Source organism: Xylona heveae (genome assembly GCF_001619985.1).
Source record: "Xylona heveae TC161 unplaced genomic scaffold L228scaffold_2, whole genome shotgun sequence".
Classification (NCBI taxonomy): Eukaryota; Fungi; Ascomycota; class Xylonomycetes; order Xylonales; family Xylonaceae; genus Xylona; species Xylona heveae.
The window spans coordinates 613393-630574 of NW_017264194.1; the positions used below are offsets into that span (position 1 = coordinate 613393).

The 17182-nt window shown below is 49.0% G+C and overlaps 10 protein-coding genes across 10 annotated transcripts; 3 read left to right on the plus strand and 7 right to left on the minus strand.

The window, feature by feature from the left end:
• On the minus strand, positions 1-1022 carry L228DRAFT_243787 (hypothetical protein). Its single transcript, XM_018331765.1, has 2 exons — positions 214-1022; positions 1-138 (listed from the first exon to the last, which is right to left on the minus strand). Exons 1-2 carry the CDS (start codon positions 808-810, stop codon positions 130-132), a joined length of 606 nt encoding a protein of 201 aa, XP_018190565.1. The 5' UTR covers positions 811-1022; the 3' UTR covers positions 1-129.
• Positions 1023-1907: 885 nt separating this feature from the next.
• Positions 1908-3238, plus strand: L228DRAFT_243789 (hypothetical protein). Its single transcript, XM_018331766.1, has 2 exons — positions 1908-2536; positions 2593-3238. Exons 1-2 carry the CDS (start codon positions 2126-2128, stop codon positions 2830-2832), a joined length of 651 nt encoding a protein of 216 aa, XP_018190566.1. The 5' UTR covers positions 1908-2125; the 3' UTR covers positions 2833-3238.
• L228DRAFT_60141 (glycoprotease family protein) lies at positions 2780-4652 on the minus strand. Its single transcript, XM_018336754.1, has 3 exons — positions 4396-4652; positions 3293-4348; positions 2780-3239 (listed from the first exon to the last, which is right to left on the minus strand). The coding sequence occupies exons 1-3, from the start codon at positions 4503-4505 to the stop codon at positions 3008-3010; spliced, it is 1398 nt and encodes a 465-aa protein (XP_018190567.1). The 5' UTR covers positions 4506-4652; the 3' UTR covers positions 2780-3007.
• Position 4653: 1 nt separating this feature from the next.
• L228DRAFT_60128 (hypothetical protein) lies at positions 4654-5703 on the minus strand. Its single transcript, XM_018336753.1, has 5 exons — positions 5631-5703; positions 5314-5567; positions 5145-5168; positions 5004-5066; positions 4654-4948 (listed from the first exon to the last, which is right to left on the minus strand). Exons 1-5 carry the CDS (start codon positions 5651-5653, stop codon positions 4857-4859), a joined length of 456 nt encoding a protein of 151 aa, XP_018190568.1. The 5' UTR covers positions 5654-5703; the 3' UTR covers positions 4654-4856.
• A 122-nt stretch (positions 5704-5825) lies between these two features.
• L228DRAFT_258495 (hypothetical protein) lies at positions 5826-7824 on the plus strand. The gene is made up of 3 exons (XM_018334089.1): positions 5826-6015; positions 6090-6258; positions 6452-7824. The coding sequence occupies exons 1-3, from the start codon at positions 5950-5952 to the stop codon at positions 7684-7686; spliced, it is 1470 nt and encodes a 489-aa protein (XP_018190569.1). The 5' UTR covers positions 5826-5949; the 3' UTR covers positions 7687-7824.
• A 587-nt stretch (positions 7825-8411) lies between these two features.
• L228DRAFT_265504 (hypothetical protein) lies at positions 8412-8957 on the minus strand (the record flags this gene model as incomplete). The annotated part of the gene is made up of 4 exons (XM_018334708.1): positions 8412-8447; positions 8572-8674; positions 8827-8878; positions 8951-8957. 4 exons carry the CDS (start codon positions 8955-8957, stop codon positions 8412-8414), a joined length of 198 nt encoding a protein of 65 aa, XP_018190570.1.
• Positions 8958-9400: 443 nt separating this feature from the next.
• On the minus strand, positions 9401-10607 carry L228DRAFT_265505 (mitochondrial carrier; the record flags this gene model as incomplete). Its single annotated transcript, XM_018334709.1, has 4 exons — positions 9401-9527; positions 9587-9824; positions 9881-10425; positions 10504-10607. The coding sequence occupies 4 exons, from the start codon at positions 10605-10607 to the stop codon at positions 9401-9403; spliced, it is 1014 nt and encodes a 337-aa protein (XP_018190571.1).
• A 761-nt stretch (positions 10608-11368) lies between these two features.
• Positions 11369-14703, plus strand: L228DRAFT_280291 (PALB protein). Its single transcript, XM_018335772.1, has 5 exons — positions 11369-11586; positions 11656-12029; positions 12105-12345; positions 12409-12722; positions 12798-14703. Exons 1-5 carry the CDS (start codon positions 11542-11544, stop codon positions 14488-14490), a joined length of 2667 nt encoding a protein of 888 aa, XP_018190572.1. The 5' UTR covers positions 11369-11541; the 3' UTR covers positions 14491-14703.
• L228DRAFT_60247 (hypothetical protein) lies at positions 14536-15001 on the minus strand. The gene has a single exon (XM_018336755.1). The coding sequence runs from the start codon at positions 14821-14823 to the stop codon at positions 14581-14583; it is 243 nt and encodes an 80-aa protein (XP_018190573.1). The 5' UTR covers positions 14824-15001; the 3' UTR covers positions 14536-14580.
• On the minus strand, positions 14784-17109 carry L228DRAFT_217373 (Metallo-dependent phosphatase). The gene is made up of 4 exons (XM_018330152.1): positions 17029-17109; positions 16120-16962; positions 15517-16043; positions 14784-15436 (listed from the first exon to the last, which is right to left on the minus strand). Exons 1-4 carry the CDS (start codon positions 17041-17043, stop codon positions 15181-15183), a joined length of 1641 nt encoding a protein of 546 aa, XP_018190574.1. The 5' UTR covers positions 17044-17109; the 3' UTR covers positions 14784-15180.
• Between the last annotated feature and the right edge of the window lie 73 nt (positions 17110-17182).

Genomic DNA, 17182 nt, shown 5'->3' on the forward strand with positions numbered 1-17182 from the left:
CCCTTCCCTCCCTATTCTGCTGGGCTGAGAAACGGACCCACTTACAAACGGTAAGGTTTAGTCGGTTAAGGTAGGTAGTTTTAGTACCGGCCACCCCGTAACAACACCATAGGTAGGTAGTCAGACTGTCTATTGTATCTGTAGCAATTAATATTTAATCTGTCAAGTGGAGACACGCTTCGGAGACACGAGACAAGAGTGGAAATCAATTACCTGAACAAAGACTTCTTCTCCTCTCCGCCCTACAAACCTAAAAAGTCTCCCTACGCCGTCATAGTGTCGGCCCAAAAAGTCACTGCCAACCGTTCTTCGCAAAGGAAATGAGAGAAGAAAGGACAAAATCTCGGCATTCGGAACAATGACACAATGACTGTTGTCACTGACTAGTGTAACTTGGTGATCTAGTATAATCGAGAAAAAGGGTCTGGCTTTGTCAAAGGCTTCCTCCTCGTTCCATTCTCTGACCCAGAGAATCTGAAACGCATGTTTGCAACATCTTTGAACAAGCAATCCTCGCCTCAGCCACGTGTGAGGCGATGACCACTTGAAACGAGCTTTAGACAGGAGAGCTTGGCTGGGTGCACAAATGGTTCCACTGCGGTAGTTGATCTCCCTACCTGTGAGAAACCCACAACAGCCGCCGCTTTGGCGCGCTCTAGATTGGTGTCTTTTCACCTCAACGTTTTTTGACTGTAACCTTTGCTTTTTTCCGTTGACTCTCGGATGGAACCTTCCACGACGACTTTGCCAGGGATTCATCCTCCGGACAATTTCATTCAGAACTGACCCGCAACCAAAGCCATTGCCCATTCTCCCAGAGTGAGAAGGAAATAATCAAGCAGCCGGTCTCGCCCAATTTTTACTTCATATGGAACCAAGATCGCATGATATATATGCCTCAAAGGCCCATCTGTTCTCTGCATTTCTGCTGGGCGAATTGACTCTGTTCATCTCGAGTTGCCAGGGTCTGCTTCACTTGGCGGTTGGGCTTCGAACACCACCAACCAACACCAACATGTGGTTTTCCCCGAGCAGGTTAGTACTCATAGAAGGAGAGAAAGGACGGTGGAATTGTATGTTGGCTCTAGAGAGCGCTTACGCGCTTGCCGCAGCAATCATCGTAATGCGTGAGCGCTAATACTCATGTTCTGCCCCCGGTAAAGTACCTTTGTACTGCGTTGCGGTCTTGACTGCTTGTTTGAGCGAATTGACCCGAGATAAGTTATTTTTATGCATTCTGAAAATGGTTGCTATTATTTGCATCCCGGATTCGAGGATTTGTTCCTTATCTGACGCCCAACCTCTACACGAGCGCCCTTTGATTGACGGCGACTGCGGGATGATGATGGTTGGCGTTGCTACGTAACCGCCGAACCTTTTTTTGATACTATTCTTGCACCTGGGGACTGCCGCTTACCCCAGACACCCTCCCTAACCCTGGTCACTTACTTCCAACACCATGTGCTCTAGCTCCTAGTCTGCCACCATATTTATCAACATCTAACACCGAAGCCTGGTATATCCTCTTTACGCGCCTCCGTAATTGTAGTTGTGCTTTGAAAAGGTCTCAAAAGAACTTGAGATCATGAATGAATCTGCAAGAGAACGAAATGCCTGCGAAGCAAATAGCCGTTTTTACCTTAAATGGACTCCAAAAGGTGCACGGCTCGTCTTGGGCTCAAACTTTTGCGAGGTAACGCAAACCTTAGATTGAAAGACCAGTTTGGTGGCCTTGAGGGAAGAACTAATCTTTCTGGGCCGCGGCCGCCGTTTCATCCGTGCCTCTTGTTCTCCCTCAAGCCAGCATGCTCGGCGTCAACTGTCCTCTCCTGGTGTGCAGGTCATGTTGCTGTTTTAAGCTGGACGATGTGCATAAGAATAGATTAATAAAAGATTGGCCATCATCATCCCGGCCCATGTGTGCTCTCGGTGATGCCCTTCTTCCTGACGTTACCCCTCTTCCACGCCCATATCTGGAATCCCTTATGACTTTGTGATGTTGCTGCTGCTGTATAATCATCATCATCATCATCGTCATCACCTCACTATCATCTTCACTGCAGTCAATCACTAAACGCTGCCACAAAGTCACAAATTAACACCATCGTCGTCAAAATCTGCCCGAATGCTTTTCTCAGTGACCCCGTCGTTACCCTCTCCACCTGACTACATGCCGAAAGCTCCTCCAAAGCAGGTGGCTGACCATCGCTTCACGCCACTGTCTCGAGGAAGCATGCAGCCGCAGCCTGGCCGGCGACCTTCGGCCGGAGCCTGGAATCCTCAGGAAGATGAAGTCCTGGTCTCGGCTAGGGCACAAGGAATGAACTGGGCGCCAATCCAACAAACACATTTTCCAACCAAAACTCCAAATGCCTGCAGAAAACGACACGAGAGGTTGATGGAGAGAAGAAACGCCGAGGACTGGGATACAGTGAAGCTGGAAACATTGTGCAAGGAATACATGAATGTTCGTAAAGAGATGTGGAGTATTCTATCTGCTAGACTAGGAGAGAAATGGCAGACAGTCGAGGCAAAGGTGGGTGCTCTATGAAACGCAAAAAGAATATGTGATCTCATCATTGACCGCGCCAGTGTATGGAAAAGGGCCTTAAAAACCTCCAATCCGGTGTCCGAAGCGCCATGCGCCGAGAAAGATTGATGACAGGCATTGCAGATGCCGGTATGGCTGATGTGAGCTCGGAAATTGATATTGAGGCGGACGACGACGAGTCTAGTAGACCACCGAGGCTGCCGGAGAGATGCGAACCGGACACAAGCGCACGGCGAACCATGCCCGGCCAAAGCATAGCATCACTTCTTCAAACCTCATAAGCGAGTTCAGTACGATTAACGACGTCACGCTGAAGTCTTCAGGAAACTCCAATCTTGTACTATATCCGAACGAGGGATGACCGGTTTGCTGCGCGCTGAGATTTCTCTTCTTCCTTTTTTTTTTGATTTTCATGCACTATTCATGCACAGTCGGAACTGGATTTCCGTCGAGCCTCTAGGCACCTCTTTGTTTCCATCCTGAGATGCCAAGAATTCCGCCGTCGTCGGCCGCGGGATCCATTGACCATTTTCTTAAAGGCCTGCAACTTAAGTCGCTTTCCCACCCGTTTTCAAACATTTCCATTCCGGTCCAAGCAATCATAGCAGCATTGTCTGTACACAGTGATGGCGGCGGGAATGATAAACCTATATGAGAATAGTCTCGAATATCCAAGAAAGCCCGTAGACTTAATAAAATCAATCAGTCGAATGCAGACCCAACAGCAAAGGAATGGCCTACATTGTTTTCAGATATTGGTTTGACGCAACACCGCCACTGACTACCAATGTATCTAAAGCTTGGGCAGTGGAGCGATCGCCTTGACGTAAATGGTGCAATGCCATGACGACCCTTGAAGCAAGATGCTCAAAGGCGACACGCATTGCCTCACGGCCAAGGTCGACCCGTTCTTCAATACTCATATCGTGAGCCGAATTAGCTACGAACCTCTCTGCTGCACTAGCAAGGCCAGAGAAGCTGTACTCCATCGCTTTTGATCTTGATCCTGATTTCGTCTCTGCCAGCGGCGGCCCAAATGACCAGCCCCATTTTGTTGGGTTCCTTGCAAGTTCCTTCTCGCGAGAAGCGGGCGCAGTGTACTCATGTTCATTGATACCTCCAGGAAACGCAAAGTGCTCGAGGACACGCCCATACATGCTATCACCGGATTCCTTCAAGACAGCCTCCGGAAGGACTGAGCGAGCGACCTTGTCTATACAGTCACCAATTGCTATGTCAGAGGTAGAGGCGAGGATTTGGTGATCTGTTAATGAGGCAGAAAGCAGAAGCAGCGTGTGCCCACCGGATACCAGCAACGACAAGAAGGGAAATTTTGGGTTGTCGACTTCGTCTTGGTTTCGGCTCAGAGCCGATACGAGTCTCGGGGTCAACGCGTGAGCTTGCATATGATTGACTGCAACAAGTGGTATTTGCCAAGCTACAGCTAACCCTTTTGCCGTATCAAGACCAACGGAAAGGCTCGACCTCATACCTGGACCTCTGGTGACAGTAACGAAGTCAGGTTTGCGCCTTTCACCTGCTGATCCTGTACGGTCGAGACCATCGTCTTGATTCGCCCCAGAGAAAGGCAAGCTGGATAACGCCTTTTGGACAAGCTTAGCAACGTTTTCCTGGTGTGAGTCCAACGCAGCGATTGGATGTATTCCGCGGTATGCACTGTTGTCGGCGGTGACTTTTTCGTGAAAATGTAAAATAGCTTTTCGGCTGTCGTTCGATGAGCCAAGTTTGGTCCTAGACTTGCTGCATTTTTCAAGAATTGCTACAGAGGAGTCGTCACTTATAAGTCAGCAATGAACTCAAAACATTTTGGTCAATGTTCCTACCATGAAGACTCTATAGCTAGGGTGAGTAGGCCTCTACGGAATCTGCATAGCTCCCGGGGTATTCCAAAGCCTCGGCGAGCATTTGTGCTGCGACGTACGAGTATGCTCATTCGAAGGCCCGCGCAGCACTGAAATCGAGATTCCGTGTAGATGTTCTATATAATTATCTTGAAGTTTAGAAGGATCAACAACTAATTGTTGTGAAAGCCGGAGAGACCGGCATGTTCCGTGTATGATTGGAGATAGCGCGTAGAGCCAACACGCGACAATGTTGCTGAAGTAATTGTTTTGTTTTCTATTTCACATCCTCACTTTGCTTAACCATGCGGAAATGACATTATTTTACAAGGCAAAGAAGTTTGCTCAAAGTGTTCCAATGCATAGGAGTAGCCCTGCCTTAAACGCCGCCAATGCTAAAGCTGCAATGCCAATACTCCAAAACGAAGAGCTCTGAACAAGCATCATCCGCCTGCAACAGGGCCACCTTGCTGCAAAGATGCCAATTGCTTACGAAGCTGCAGCAAAAAGTCCTGCCCACCTGCCATAGTGTTCGCTGCAAATATATCAGCGGATATGCCCAGAATGATTATATTAAAGGGAAAACATACGCTTAGATCCCCACGGACCCCCACTCTTCGTACTGGCGGCGTCCTTTCCCGCCGATTTATATGCTTGAGCTCCTGGTTAATAAGAATAAGACTTCTGTTGGATCCTGTGCGGGATGCTAATATATTCACGGGTTCTCATACCAGCATTCATGGAATCAAAGTAGCCTAAAGCAGAGGTTCCGTGTCAGCAGAGAAACCAATAATTAGGCAGTTTATATGAAGGATAGAAAGCTTTCTGGCCAGCTTATAATCTTTCTGCTTGTGTCCAGATTCAATCTATTTCTCTAGCCGATAACAAGACAGTCCATACCTCGTTTGAGCATCTCTCTGGCGTCTCTTGCGTTGAAGCCGTTTACAGGCACGTGTTCTTCCTCCATGGGACTCATTGGAGGTCTGCCGCGATTTTCGCGATTGGAATTTCCCCAAGCATTATTGCCTCCAACGGACGTGGAGTTTTGACCAGCTGATGGGTTGGGGGAGTTGTTCGCCGACCTCTCGCGGGCGGGATTCGGACGTTGCCCAGAACGGTTCTGGTAGTTGGAGGATCGCTGGGCGCGCCAACCACTGTTCAAACTAGTGTCAGCATGATTAGGAGGCCTTCTGCAAAGACATAGGTTTAATACATACCGCTCCTCGGTGTGGGCACTCATCCCTGCATTCCAGAGCTTTCAAAGCTATCTCAAAAACCGATGACTGTTTGGGTGCTTGGAGATCTCACATGAAGCGGCGCGCTTGGCCAGCGGGCTTTAACGATTCCAGCTACAGTAGCGAGACCGACGCAGCTATCGATAAGCGCACCAACTGACGTCTCGTGGCACTGAGGAAAGCGTGAGGAGAACGAGCTTGACTTGGACTAACAACATTCGCATATATCCCCTTTTTTCTCTTCTTAACACCGTGAAAAACGTATTTTAAGATTTCGAATTGGCCTCTATATAAAAGCCGAATGCCGGCCACCGACTCTCCAGCCGTTCTGGTGGCTCGCTTCCTTAATGCAAATAATTATGATGAAGTCAGTTCTCCGTTAAATATCCAATATTTGGGCGAGTTTCATTTCCCAAGTGGCTAAATAATTTGTACACCTAGACACTAGACGCATTTATAAAAGAGGCGGGTCTGCCTCAGGATGCTGGAACACAGCAGCCAGGCGACTTGACTATTGAGAAGGTCCTCCAAGAAAAGAAAGTATTCGATCTTAGTGTAAACTTTGAAAAGGTTGGCCTAGACAGCAGCAATGATAAGTGGACTGTCAAAGGCAAGTATATTGATAGTTCTGTTTTACATGAAATACCTTTGTCACTCAGATTTTGGTCAATGTGCTTTGATTGCTGTTTTTATATTTTTCAATTGCATCTAACATTCTGTTAAAATTATCCCGCGTTATACTTAAGCATCAATTTTTTTTCATCCTAGGTCGAAATTATACGTTTTCACTAACCGCATTACAGCGCCCTCAATCCCAATTGCCCTGACTACATTACCAACATCCTCGAATCTTCTCTATGTATCTCTCGAAGATATTCGGCTTTCCGGAAATGCCCTTGCCCAATATATCCTCGCAACATCCGCAGACCGTCGACTATCCATGATCAAGCCACAATTGGGAGACTTCAGTCTCGTAAATACGAGCAATCAGATCCACGACTCTCCCATATTATTCTGTGTCGTTGTCCGAAACCGATGGCTTATCAGCACAAGCATGTCTGGCCAGGTGGCGCTCTTCGACTGCCTTACTCAAACAGTACTAGAAACCCGAAGAGATCACAGCAAATATGTCGTGAAAGCAACGACATGGGAAGATGAGCATGGCGCCTGGGTGCTTACTGCCGGTTGGGATTCGAAAGTGTTCCTATACCGGATGAAATGGTCTGCACCTCACAGCAACAACGACCACGATAATAGCATAAACGATTCCAATCCGCCAGTCTCACTAGGTGCGCCGGTGGCCTTCACGAGTCTACAGTCCAATCCGGAGCATGTGCAATTCATACATCACCATGATTCGCCAGATCCAATATTGCTTGTTTCCCGCAGAGACTCCACTTTCTTGTACTATTATGCCATTCCGTCCGAGGGCATGACCGCGGAACCAGCAGAGCTAGTTCTCCTCGGAAAGCAGAACCTTGCACCTCATTCCAATGCCTGGGTAGCGTTTACGCCGTCCAGTGTGGCCGTATGCCCAACGGACAGTGCACTTGTTGCTGTGGGCACTTCTTCCGTGCCGCACATGAAGCTCATCATTGCTCGGCTTCTGTTGCCTCAATTCCCAGAGGCATCAACTGCTGCCACGGACGCCGATCAGCCTGCACAGTATCAGTCACATGCCGCTCAAGCCATGGCAGAACTGGCAGTCCAAGAGCGTGAAGACGCTGCTATCCTGACGCATGTAAGCACACTGGCGCCACAGACGCCTTATTCGACGCCACAAGTCTGTTGGCGGCCTGATGGCTCCGGCGTGTGGGTAAATGGTGATGATGGGGTGATTAGAGGTGTAGAGGCAAAGACTGGAAAGATTGTGTCGACCCTCAAGAGCGGGCATGAGCCAGGCACGAAAGTAAGGAGCATTTGGGCAGGATGGGTTGACGTCAATGGGCAGAAAGAAGAATGGTTGATGAGTGGTGGATTCGATCGCAAGCTGGTTGTATGGAGGAGTTCTGAGGCCGTGGACAATGGGAGTTCATGACGTAAAATCGTACTGATTTCTGGGAAATCTGGGTAGACTTAATGGTGCAAACCGTTATCAGGAATAGGTAAGTCATTTTGAAAGGGCAAGTAAAGAGCATATAGAATTTAGTGATATATTAACGAGGATGAATCCAATTCAGAATTTATTATTTCTTCATTTCCATTGAATACGCAGTGCTTGCAATCTGTTGTGGCAATAGGCCAAGGGCAGAGTAACAATATCATTAGAGGTCTGTGCCCCCTTCTCCATCCGCCCTCCATCATGTGAAGTCAGGAGGGTTTTGGTAATCAAGGGGACTGGCAAATTCAATCTCGGCACGAGAAATAATCCTTCAGCATCCGAGCATGGAAAGAGCAAGCGGAGCTGTACACACAAATGCCGTGGAACGAGTCCATTTGAGACTTTCGAGTTCACATTGATCACAAAACAAAACTGATCCCACTGTTGCAGAGCGAAATTCACGACCAAATCGGGTTTAGAGCAATGCACACTGGTATCGAAAAAGACGGCGCGATTGGACGGAGAATAATTTTCTGGGCAATCCGAAAAAAGAGCTTTCGTTCATATATTCGAGGTACGGTACAGGCCACTCAAGCTTATAAAACTTGAGTGGAAGAATTGCGCGCGAGGCGAATCGATCAGTCGACACTCACGGCTCCCAGAAAAAAGCAGCTCATCCCCGAAATTCTATCATGCCTGTAACGATGAATAGAGAACCTCTTTTAGACGGTGTCGCGCTTGCCCTCCTTGGCCTCCTTCTGTATGATCGAAAGTTACGTTAGCGATATCCATATTGCATGCCCGGTATCCCATTCATCGAGACAAGCCTACGACCGACTGGTCTTGTAGGCTCCGGGAGGATATAAAGAGGGATTGACGCACCAGAGCCCTCATAGTGCCGTGAAGAGCATGTCTGTGGTTCCGTCGGAACTTGGGATCAGTACCCTTCAAAGAGGGGTATCTGTGGGTCCTCGGCTTCTTGATGCTATATTGCGCCGGATAAAGGTCAGCGAATGGATGTTCTCATTCAATTCCGCATGTATCGCCTTTCAGGTCTATTGCGACCGATGTTCGTTCTAGTAAAATGCGACGCATTGCGATCGGTTTCGGGGTCATAAAAGTAAAGGTGATGCATACCCGTTCTTGTGGGCCTTCTTGCTCTGGTTGTGCTGGGACGAGTTCTTTGACTCTGTAAAGCGCGAATCGTAAGTTCCAGTGTTCTTTTAGAGGGCGAAGAGACTCTAGCAAGGGTGATACATACTCGCCATTTCGACTGATCTTGATCCTACTCTATCGGCGGGCGGAGAGTATCTCGACGACGTCGAATTGCAAGAGGGATGGCTTACACGCTTGAGGGCTCGCTAAGCTATTTCGTAGGGTTTGGCGATTTGTGTGCCCCAATTATGGCCGGTGCGGGATTTGCCGAGACATATTGAATGTGACGTTACCAGTCTCAACTGCGGGCCCTTACCCTTTGCGTATGTCGTACCTCATTTTAGCTTTCAAGGGTCCTCCAACTTGAGACAGAAAGGTATTTTCCAAGACTAATGCTTGTGGTGATACCAGAAGACTTGGGATTGAGAAAGAGAATCATGCAAAATATTCCAATCTAAATGCTATGCTAACCAAAAATGCATATACAAAATACGAGGTACACCTTGGGGAATATGTTGTTCTATGAGGGAAAAGCAAGACCGCCTAGCAAATCGTTTCACGGCTTCGTAACCACAGGCAGGACTTTCTTTGCCTGCAAGGCCGCGGCATCGGCAGCTCTCTTGAGTCTAACAGAACGAAGCTGGCGCAGATAACGGTATAGCAGAATGAATATGAGTTCAACCCTAGATATAGGTCAGCAACAGGTTTTAGCAAGACCATAGAGGCAATGCGAGAGGCTCACCTTTCTTTAATCATCATCAACAAGCCTTGAACGAGAAGACCTTTGGTGAGCTGGGGCATCAAACCCTTATAAAGGCCCAACGGTCCTTCATTGGCGATGATGTATTGCATGACCTCGATGAAGCTCTTGAATTGCTTGCCATTCCTAGCTGGCGGGGGTTTGGATTGTAACCCGACTTTGGCAACAATGAGAGGTTGCGTAATGATGGTCGCGATTGCCTTTGATGCAGCACCGAGAACTTTGAAAATGCATTAGAAACATATGCCGCCTCAATTTGTGGATCAATAGACATACCAAATGATTCCCAAAGTTTGAGATTCTTCTGGTTCGGGAACATTGCTGCTCTTAGACGCTGATAGGCAGCGTATGTAATGGATGGGTTAATCACCAACACCAGACTTGCTTGCAGTCCTCGCCAAAGTCCTGTCCAGCCATCTTCGCCATTGATCACCTCCTTGGCTGTAGAGACCATGCCCTTATTTTCTCCCGCCAGCTGTGTCTGCTGTCGGGTAGTAATGACACCCAAAGGAGTGGTGAAGACCTGCGCGACGCCACCAGCGAGAGCGCCTAGGGAGAGTTCAATCGCGGTGTTCGGTGGAATAGGCACACGTTTTGAAGAGAAATAGATGCTGCGAATGATTGAATACCAATAGAAATATGCAAAGTTCATAGCTGCTGTTCCGATGAGTGACCCATTCATGCCGGAATAGAGTCCTTGTACGCCCTCCCGTTCAACAATTTTCAAAATCGCATCAAGGGTTGACTCGTAGTGAGGATCCGCATTGCCGTCTACAGAAGTGGAGACTTGTTTTGCTTGAACTTGGATGCGGGTTTTCACACTGCAAATATTTTGAATCGAGTCAGCGCTACCAGAACTGCATAGAGTAAAACATGGTGCTCAACAAGGCGCCTCATACATATCTAAAGGATACGCTGCTGCATTTGCCAAAACTGCGCCGGCAGCGCCAGCAAGCGCGAAACCCCATGGCGGAAGGGGAGCTTCTTTGGATTGCCCTGCCATATCGTCTGTACAAAATTCCCTACTGTAGACGCTGTAAAAAAGGTTTTCCAAGCTCCAAAGACACCGCACTCAGGGGCCAGGATATAGGTGCGCGGAAATGGGCTTTTCTTCGGTCAAATTAGTGTTGTAACTCGAGAATAGGCTTAATTGCGCTATCGACGCTCAGACCAAAACTCGCGTGGCCATCATCCAACCGTTCAAAACGATAAGGTTAGCTCTGGTCTCGAGGTGCGTGAAGTTGCAACCCAGAATGACTTCCCCGCTAGCCCAGGGTGATGATATACAGTATCGGAACGGAGACAAAAAGCTGATTTGAGACTGAGTATGTTAAGAAAATCTGTCAAATACCCTGCTCCCAGAGGGCAGGGTGACCGATGCCCCTCCGCGCTTCATAAGAGCGAAGCGTAACAAAGATACTCGTACTCCAAGCAGAGCCGGGGCCGGTGACCGCCTGCAGTAGTTCGCTGGGTCCAATCTGCCTACGGCTCCCGCGGCTCGCTGGTTCGCCACGTGCGTTGGACCGAGGTACGTTAAGCGGGCCGGAAGCGGAGAGGGTAAGCTTCCCAATCGGTATTGGTCCGGTGGCTTCGATGCTCGCTACACAAACTATACTTGTCATGTTCAAGGTAATCTGTTAAGAAGTAAAAGTACAGCTTAGGTATATACCGGATTCAAGCACTCCGAAGGGCTCCCGAGCGGTGAAGGGGAATTCTGTCTGGGATATCAAGCCGAAATGTGACATTAGCTAATAGATTGAGTGTCAACAGACGACTTCCCCAGACCACGTATCGGAGTAACTGTGGCTTTTGAGGAGAAAGCTTGGCTTCGTTCATGTCTCGTAATTAGACCAAGTATCCTTTTTTTCTTCTGATTTCCCACAAGATCTGGCCGTTACATGTGCACGTGAGAACATGCTCCGCTTTATAGATACAGGATGACTAGTCGCGAAAGATTGACAGAGCTTGAAACGCGTGCCTCTGTAAGAGATCCAAGTAAAAATTGTATTCTTTGGTAAGGCGATGTAGCTTATGATTGTTCATACTTATAGGACACGGAGTCGTTGATCGCAATTGCTTCGACTCGAGATGATGCTCTCAACGCGGCAATTAAGGCGGCTGAGCTTTATATGCAGGCTATGAAGCAATTGCCTGCTGGAGAGAAGAAGGCGCGCCTCAAACAAAAGTGCAATGGCCTGTTGGATCAGGCTGAGAAGATTAAATCCTGCGCAGACTGGCAGGGCCAAATGAACAGTGCAGCAACTGTGGCCAAGCTTGATGCTCCTTCGTCAACACGAGTATTGGCCACCAAGGAGAAGCGAATCCTTTTGGAAGACTCAAAGCTGAATGGCTTCATTTTCCCTCCATGGAATGCTTCCCCAGATCCTCATGAGTTTATACTTAAAGAAGGCGAACCTTTATATACGTAAGTGTTCCTGTGGTCTCGCCCCGGCATATCAATGGTAGATTATTCGTGAGCGGCCGCTGACCACTTCTGCAGGGACATTCCTGAGCTAGGCTTATCCGATTCTCAGCGTGATGCTTTTGACGGTTGGAAAAGACCGGCAGAGGCATTACCCCCAAAGCATCTGTTCAAACACTCAGATGAAACAAGTGCTCAACATGAACCGACAATGAAAGCCGATAATATAGTCGATTTGGTACAAGATATCACGACTGACTGTTCAGTTGTGGCGAGTCTTTGCGCAGGTACTGCACGTGCCGAGAGAGGTCACGCAAAGGTTAGCCACAGGAATGACTTGAACGGCCATTACGATGGATACTGACTAAATTCTTCAAATCAGATCATATCTTCTATTCTGTTTCCCTATGATATGCGGGAGATGAGGCCTGCAATCTCTCCAAATGGCAAATATATCTTTCGTTTACATTTCAACGGTTGTTCTCGAAAAGTCGTCATAGATGACCGATTACCCACCTCTCGGACGTCTAGAGTATTGTATGTCATTGATCGTCGTAATCCTTGTCTCCTATGGCCTGCATTGATCGAGAAGGCGTATCTCAAAGTCAGGGGAGGATATGACTTTCCAGGCAGCAACTCGGGCACCGACATATGGGTTCTCACCGGCTGGATTCCTGAGCAGGTCTTCCTTCAGAGGTAAGTGAATATTAAAACCATTTGTTCTTCCGTATGAAGAGCCTAAACCAGATGGCTAAGTAATTGGTTTTTCAGTGAGGAAGTCGTTCCCAATCGATTATGGAACCGTATGTTGCAATCCTTTAAATATGGCGACGTCTTGATCACGATGGGTACTGGAAAGCTTTCAAGAAGAGAGGAGAAAAGCCTCGGCCTCTCTGGACAACATGATTACGCGGTCCTTGATTTGAAAGAAGTAGGAAATCGGCGTCTCTTTCTCGTCAAAAATCCTTGGTCCGAGGGCACCACTTGGAAGGGACGGGTTCCGGAATCAGAGGATCCCAAGTTCGAACCCGACGACGATGAATCCTCTACCTGGACCAGCCATCTTCGAGACGCTCTCCCTGAAGGCGAGCTCGCGCCCGGAACATTCTGGATCGACCTCAACAATGTCATGCAGACTTTTGAATCGATATATCTCAATTGGAACCCTGGTCTATTTCTCCACCGGGAAGACTTTCACTTTTCCTGGGACCTTTCCACTTTGCGAAGTGTCCCAGGCTGCTTCAACGCAAATCCTCAATATAGCATCACCAGTCGCGCCGGAGGAGTCGTGTGGGTCTTACTCGATCGTCACTTCAAAACAGGAGAGTCAAAAGCAACATCATCAGCCGCCCCAACGGCAACTGCTACTACGGACGACACGCACAGCACTGGCAAAGGCAACGCTCAAGGGTTCATCAGCCTATACGCATTCCACCGTAACACCGGGCAGCGCGTCGTCCTCAGCGACGGAGCCGACCAACGCGGACCCTACGTCGACTCTCCCCAGACGCTCATGCGGCTCGAGATGCCGCCGCAATCAAGCTACACCCTTGTCGTCTCCGAACAAGACCTCCCACCATCCCTCTTCAACTTCACCATCTCCGCCTTCTCGCGCACCCGCATCTCCATGACTCCAGCCGCGGAGAAATACCCATTCACCTCAACCCACCAATCATCCTGGACCGCCACCAGCGCCGGCGGCAACGCCGACTGCTCGCTGTACCCCACCAATCCCCAATTCAGCATCACCCTGCCCTCCCGAACTGCAATCTCTCTACTCCTCGAGACCCCAAACACAGACATACCCGTGCACATCAAGCTCGTCTGGGCCGGCGGCAACCGCCTCACATCGCTCACAAGCCGCGACATTCTCGGCGACTCGGTGGAATACCGACGCGGCTGCGCACTCGCAGAACTCCCACCCGTCGAAGCAGGCACATATACCATCATCTGCTCCACATTCTCCCCTGGCCAACTCGCGCCATTCACTCTCCGCATCGGAACCAACGTCGCGTGCCGCGTCCAGCCTATCCCGCCCGAATGGGCCGGGCGCTTGCGCATCACCCTCCCTCCTGCCCGTTTCCCATCCCAAGTCAATTCCGTATATGCTCTGCTTACACCCCAGCGCTTGACCCGCCTCCGTGTCATTGCGCGGTACCCGCCTAATGCCGCCGCCGCGGCCGCTCCCGCCACCCGAGCGCGTACACCCGTGCGTGTCCGGCTCGAGTCAGGCCGTGGACCAAATAGCCGCTGCCTGGCCGAGAGCAATGCGGGCGAATTTGCAGATACGTTGATGGGCATTCGCACCCCCGACGTAGATGTCTTGCCGGACATGCAGTGGCGTGGTGGCGTCTGGCTTGTCGTAGAGCGACTGGGCGGACCAGCGTCGCTGGAGGACAGGATGGATGTGGAAATACTCACTGAGAGTGTGGTTTCGGTGGGCGAATGGCTACTAGGCGATTGAGCGCTATATAGTACTATTCTGTTTTCTTATTTTATAGAGTTTTCCCGCATTGTATTGTATTTTATTATATGTTCATTTCAGCGTCTTATTCTAGTATTCTATAGGTCTTTCATGAGTTATTTCTGTGAAGTAAACCGGGTGAAGATGTTGGTACTTGATCACAACGTCAGTGGACACCCTTAGCAAGCCCTTTGTGAATACAGAGTCAATAGTATTGTTTCCAGCAGTCAAAGTATAAAAAATTAAAAGTGGAATTTGAATTTGAAAAAGGAGTATTATATAGCTGTATAAAAGACACGAAGCAGCAAATAGTGTTGGATTGATATATCTCATCAAGGATCAAATAAATAAAAGCGTCCATTAAATGCAGCCACAATCACCCTACCAAAAAGAAAAATGAAACCAGCACATAAACGCCTTCCTTCGCCATTGGTTTTTTAAAATCCGGTGTGCTTGACCCCACGAGTGATTTCGGGTTTCAGGGTACCTCGTCTCATGACGAGCAACAAGAATAGAAGCAAATGTGACAGTGAACATGAGAAGAAAGAATTCAAATTAAAAAGAAAAGAATGGGGAAGAGTCGGGAAACAAAAAAAAAAAATAGAAAAAAAGAAGAAAAGAGGGAGAAAAGTTTAAGTATGAATAACACAGTGAAAAAGGACAGGGGGAAGACATCTATGATGCTCGCAGTCATGGCCCACCGACGACCTTGCCTGCGTCCACAATAATTTGTTCGTCGAGACGTTTCTCGGTATCGCCGTACTCGAGACGCTTATATGTGGTGACGCGCGCTTCATTCATGTCGATTTCGAAGAACCGCACCCGTCGGTGGTATCCGTCGTAGCCGCCGTAACCGCCGAAACCTGCACCGCCGCCGTAGCACATCCACAATTGGGGAGCGCCTTCTGGAGACTTGTCAAGGGAGCAGTAGTCGTTGACGTGGTCACTACCAGCAACGAGTTAGTAATATGTCACGGATTATATTGGATTGAATATAAAGTGAGAAAAGGGAGGGAATTGACGTACTGTCCACAGCTGACAAGGAGGACACCTTCCTCGACCAGTGCGTCTTTGAAGCCTGAATTGAAGCCTGGAGCTGTTGGCGGCTCCTTGAAGCTGCCGACAATGTAGTTGTTGGTGTTTCTGTATTCGGGAAGTGGAATATGGATGAATGCAAGATCCATATGCACATGCGTGTATTGCTTGTGAGCATGCTTTAAGCCTTGGGCGGTTTCCTTGAACCAGTCAATCTGATTCTTCTTCAACCAGTCGTATCCTCTGAAGTTCTTTTCGTCAGGGGAATAACCATGGGTATCAAGGAGGTAGAGAGTTAGAGCAGAATGCTGCGACGTCCCGCGGGCAAGAATTTCGACATAGTAATTTCCCACCCCGTCCACGGTTGCCGGACCAGGCTCGGAAAGCGAGTAGGGGAGGGACTCAATCAGAGACATTAATGCGGCGCGATTCAAAGAGCCTTCGTCATCATGATTGCCAAAGATGGCAGCATATGGGATCTTGCGCTTTATGAAGAGTTCAGCGAACTTGAAAACAGCCTGTGTTGGTACAATAGTCAGTATTGCGCTGTTTAGAACCGACAGTAGCAGAGATGCAAGAGGTAAAAGGACATACACTTTGTGCATCAGGCGCAGTATCGCCATTGACCTGATCGCCCGAGAGAACAACCAGGTCTGGCTTCTCGTCGTCCAAGACTTTTCCAATAAAGTCCAGTGTCCGCGTATCGGCGTCGCATTTGCCGCCATTCCATCCAGCTGGCTCAGGATCACGGCAGAGTCCAATGCCAGTAGCTAGATGTAAATCTGCCGCCTGCATGATCTTGAATTTGCCATCCTTGTTAATGCGTGGAATCGGCTTGGGGACGTCGCTCGGGTTACCGCGACGAATGCTGATCCGAGATTCTTGTATCTCGGCCGAAGTATCAAGCAAGAGAGGATGATCCTTGATTTCCCATCCAGGCCGCGGCTCGACAGCATCGGCACCGAAAAGCACATCGACAGCTGTGACGGCTTTTTGCGAGTCGCCCATGTGGGGTTTGGTAGATCGCTTCAGCCAGATTCCAGCTGGTCTTGCTTCCCATCGCTCGTTGCCTTCGCCTTTTTCGCCATTTGCAGGGTCCAGGCGCCCAATCTTCATATCGAGCACGACACGGTCGTCATCATCCAGCTCTTCCTCCTTCTTTCTCTGCACGTGCACATAGGCTCTGGATAGCCAGCTCTTGTTCAGGTAGAGGTCCTTTTCGATGCGATGCCATTTGTCGGGGTCGAGTCGGCAGCTGGAAATAGGATTGATAGAATTGCAAGTCTTTACAGTCACATCGACTATGACGAGACCGGGGTGGTGAGCGGGGAGGTGGTTGTGGATCGACGAGGGAAGGACACGGTATCGGTTGTCAACGAAGATGAGCAGAAGCACTGTGATCATGCACAGCACTCCAAGTTGGATGGCCGTGCGAACCTGATTGATGAATTTAGCTGCTATAAGCTCGAGAGATCATATGTATAACAGAGAAAGAGCACTCACCACCCTCCGCGTCATGTTGGGCACGAGAATAAACGCGGGGACAAGCAAGGTTGCACAGTATAGAGAAACAGCGATATATTTGGGCGTTGGCGGATTTGCCCCGTGAATCTGGGGGAGATAACTTTAGCTAAGGGACGGAAAGGGAAAGGGTCTA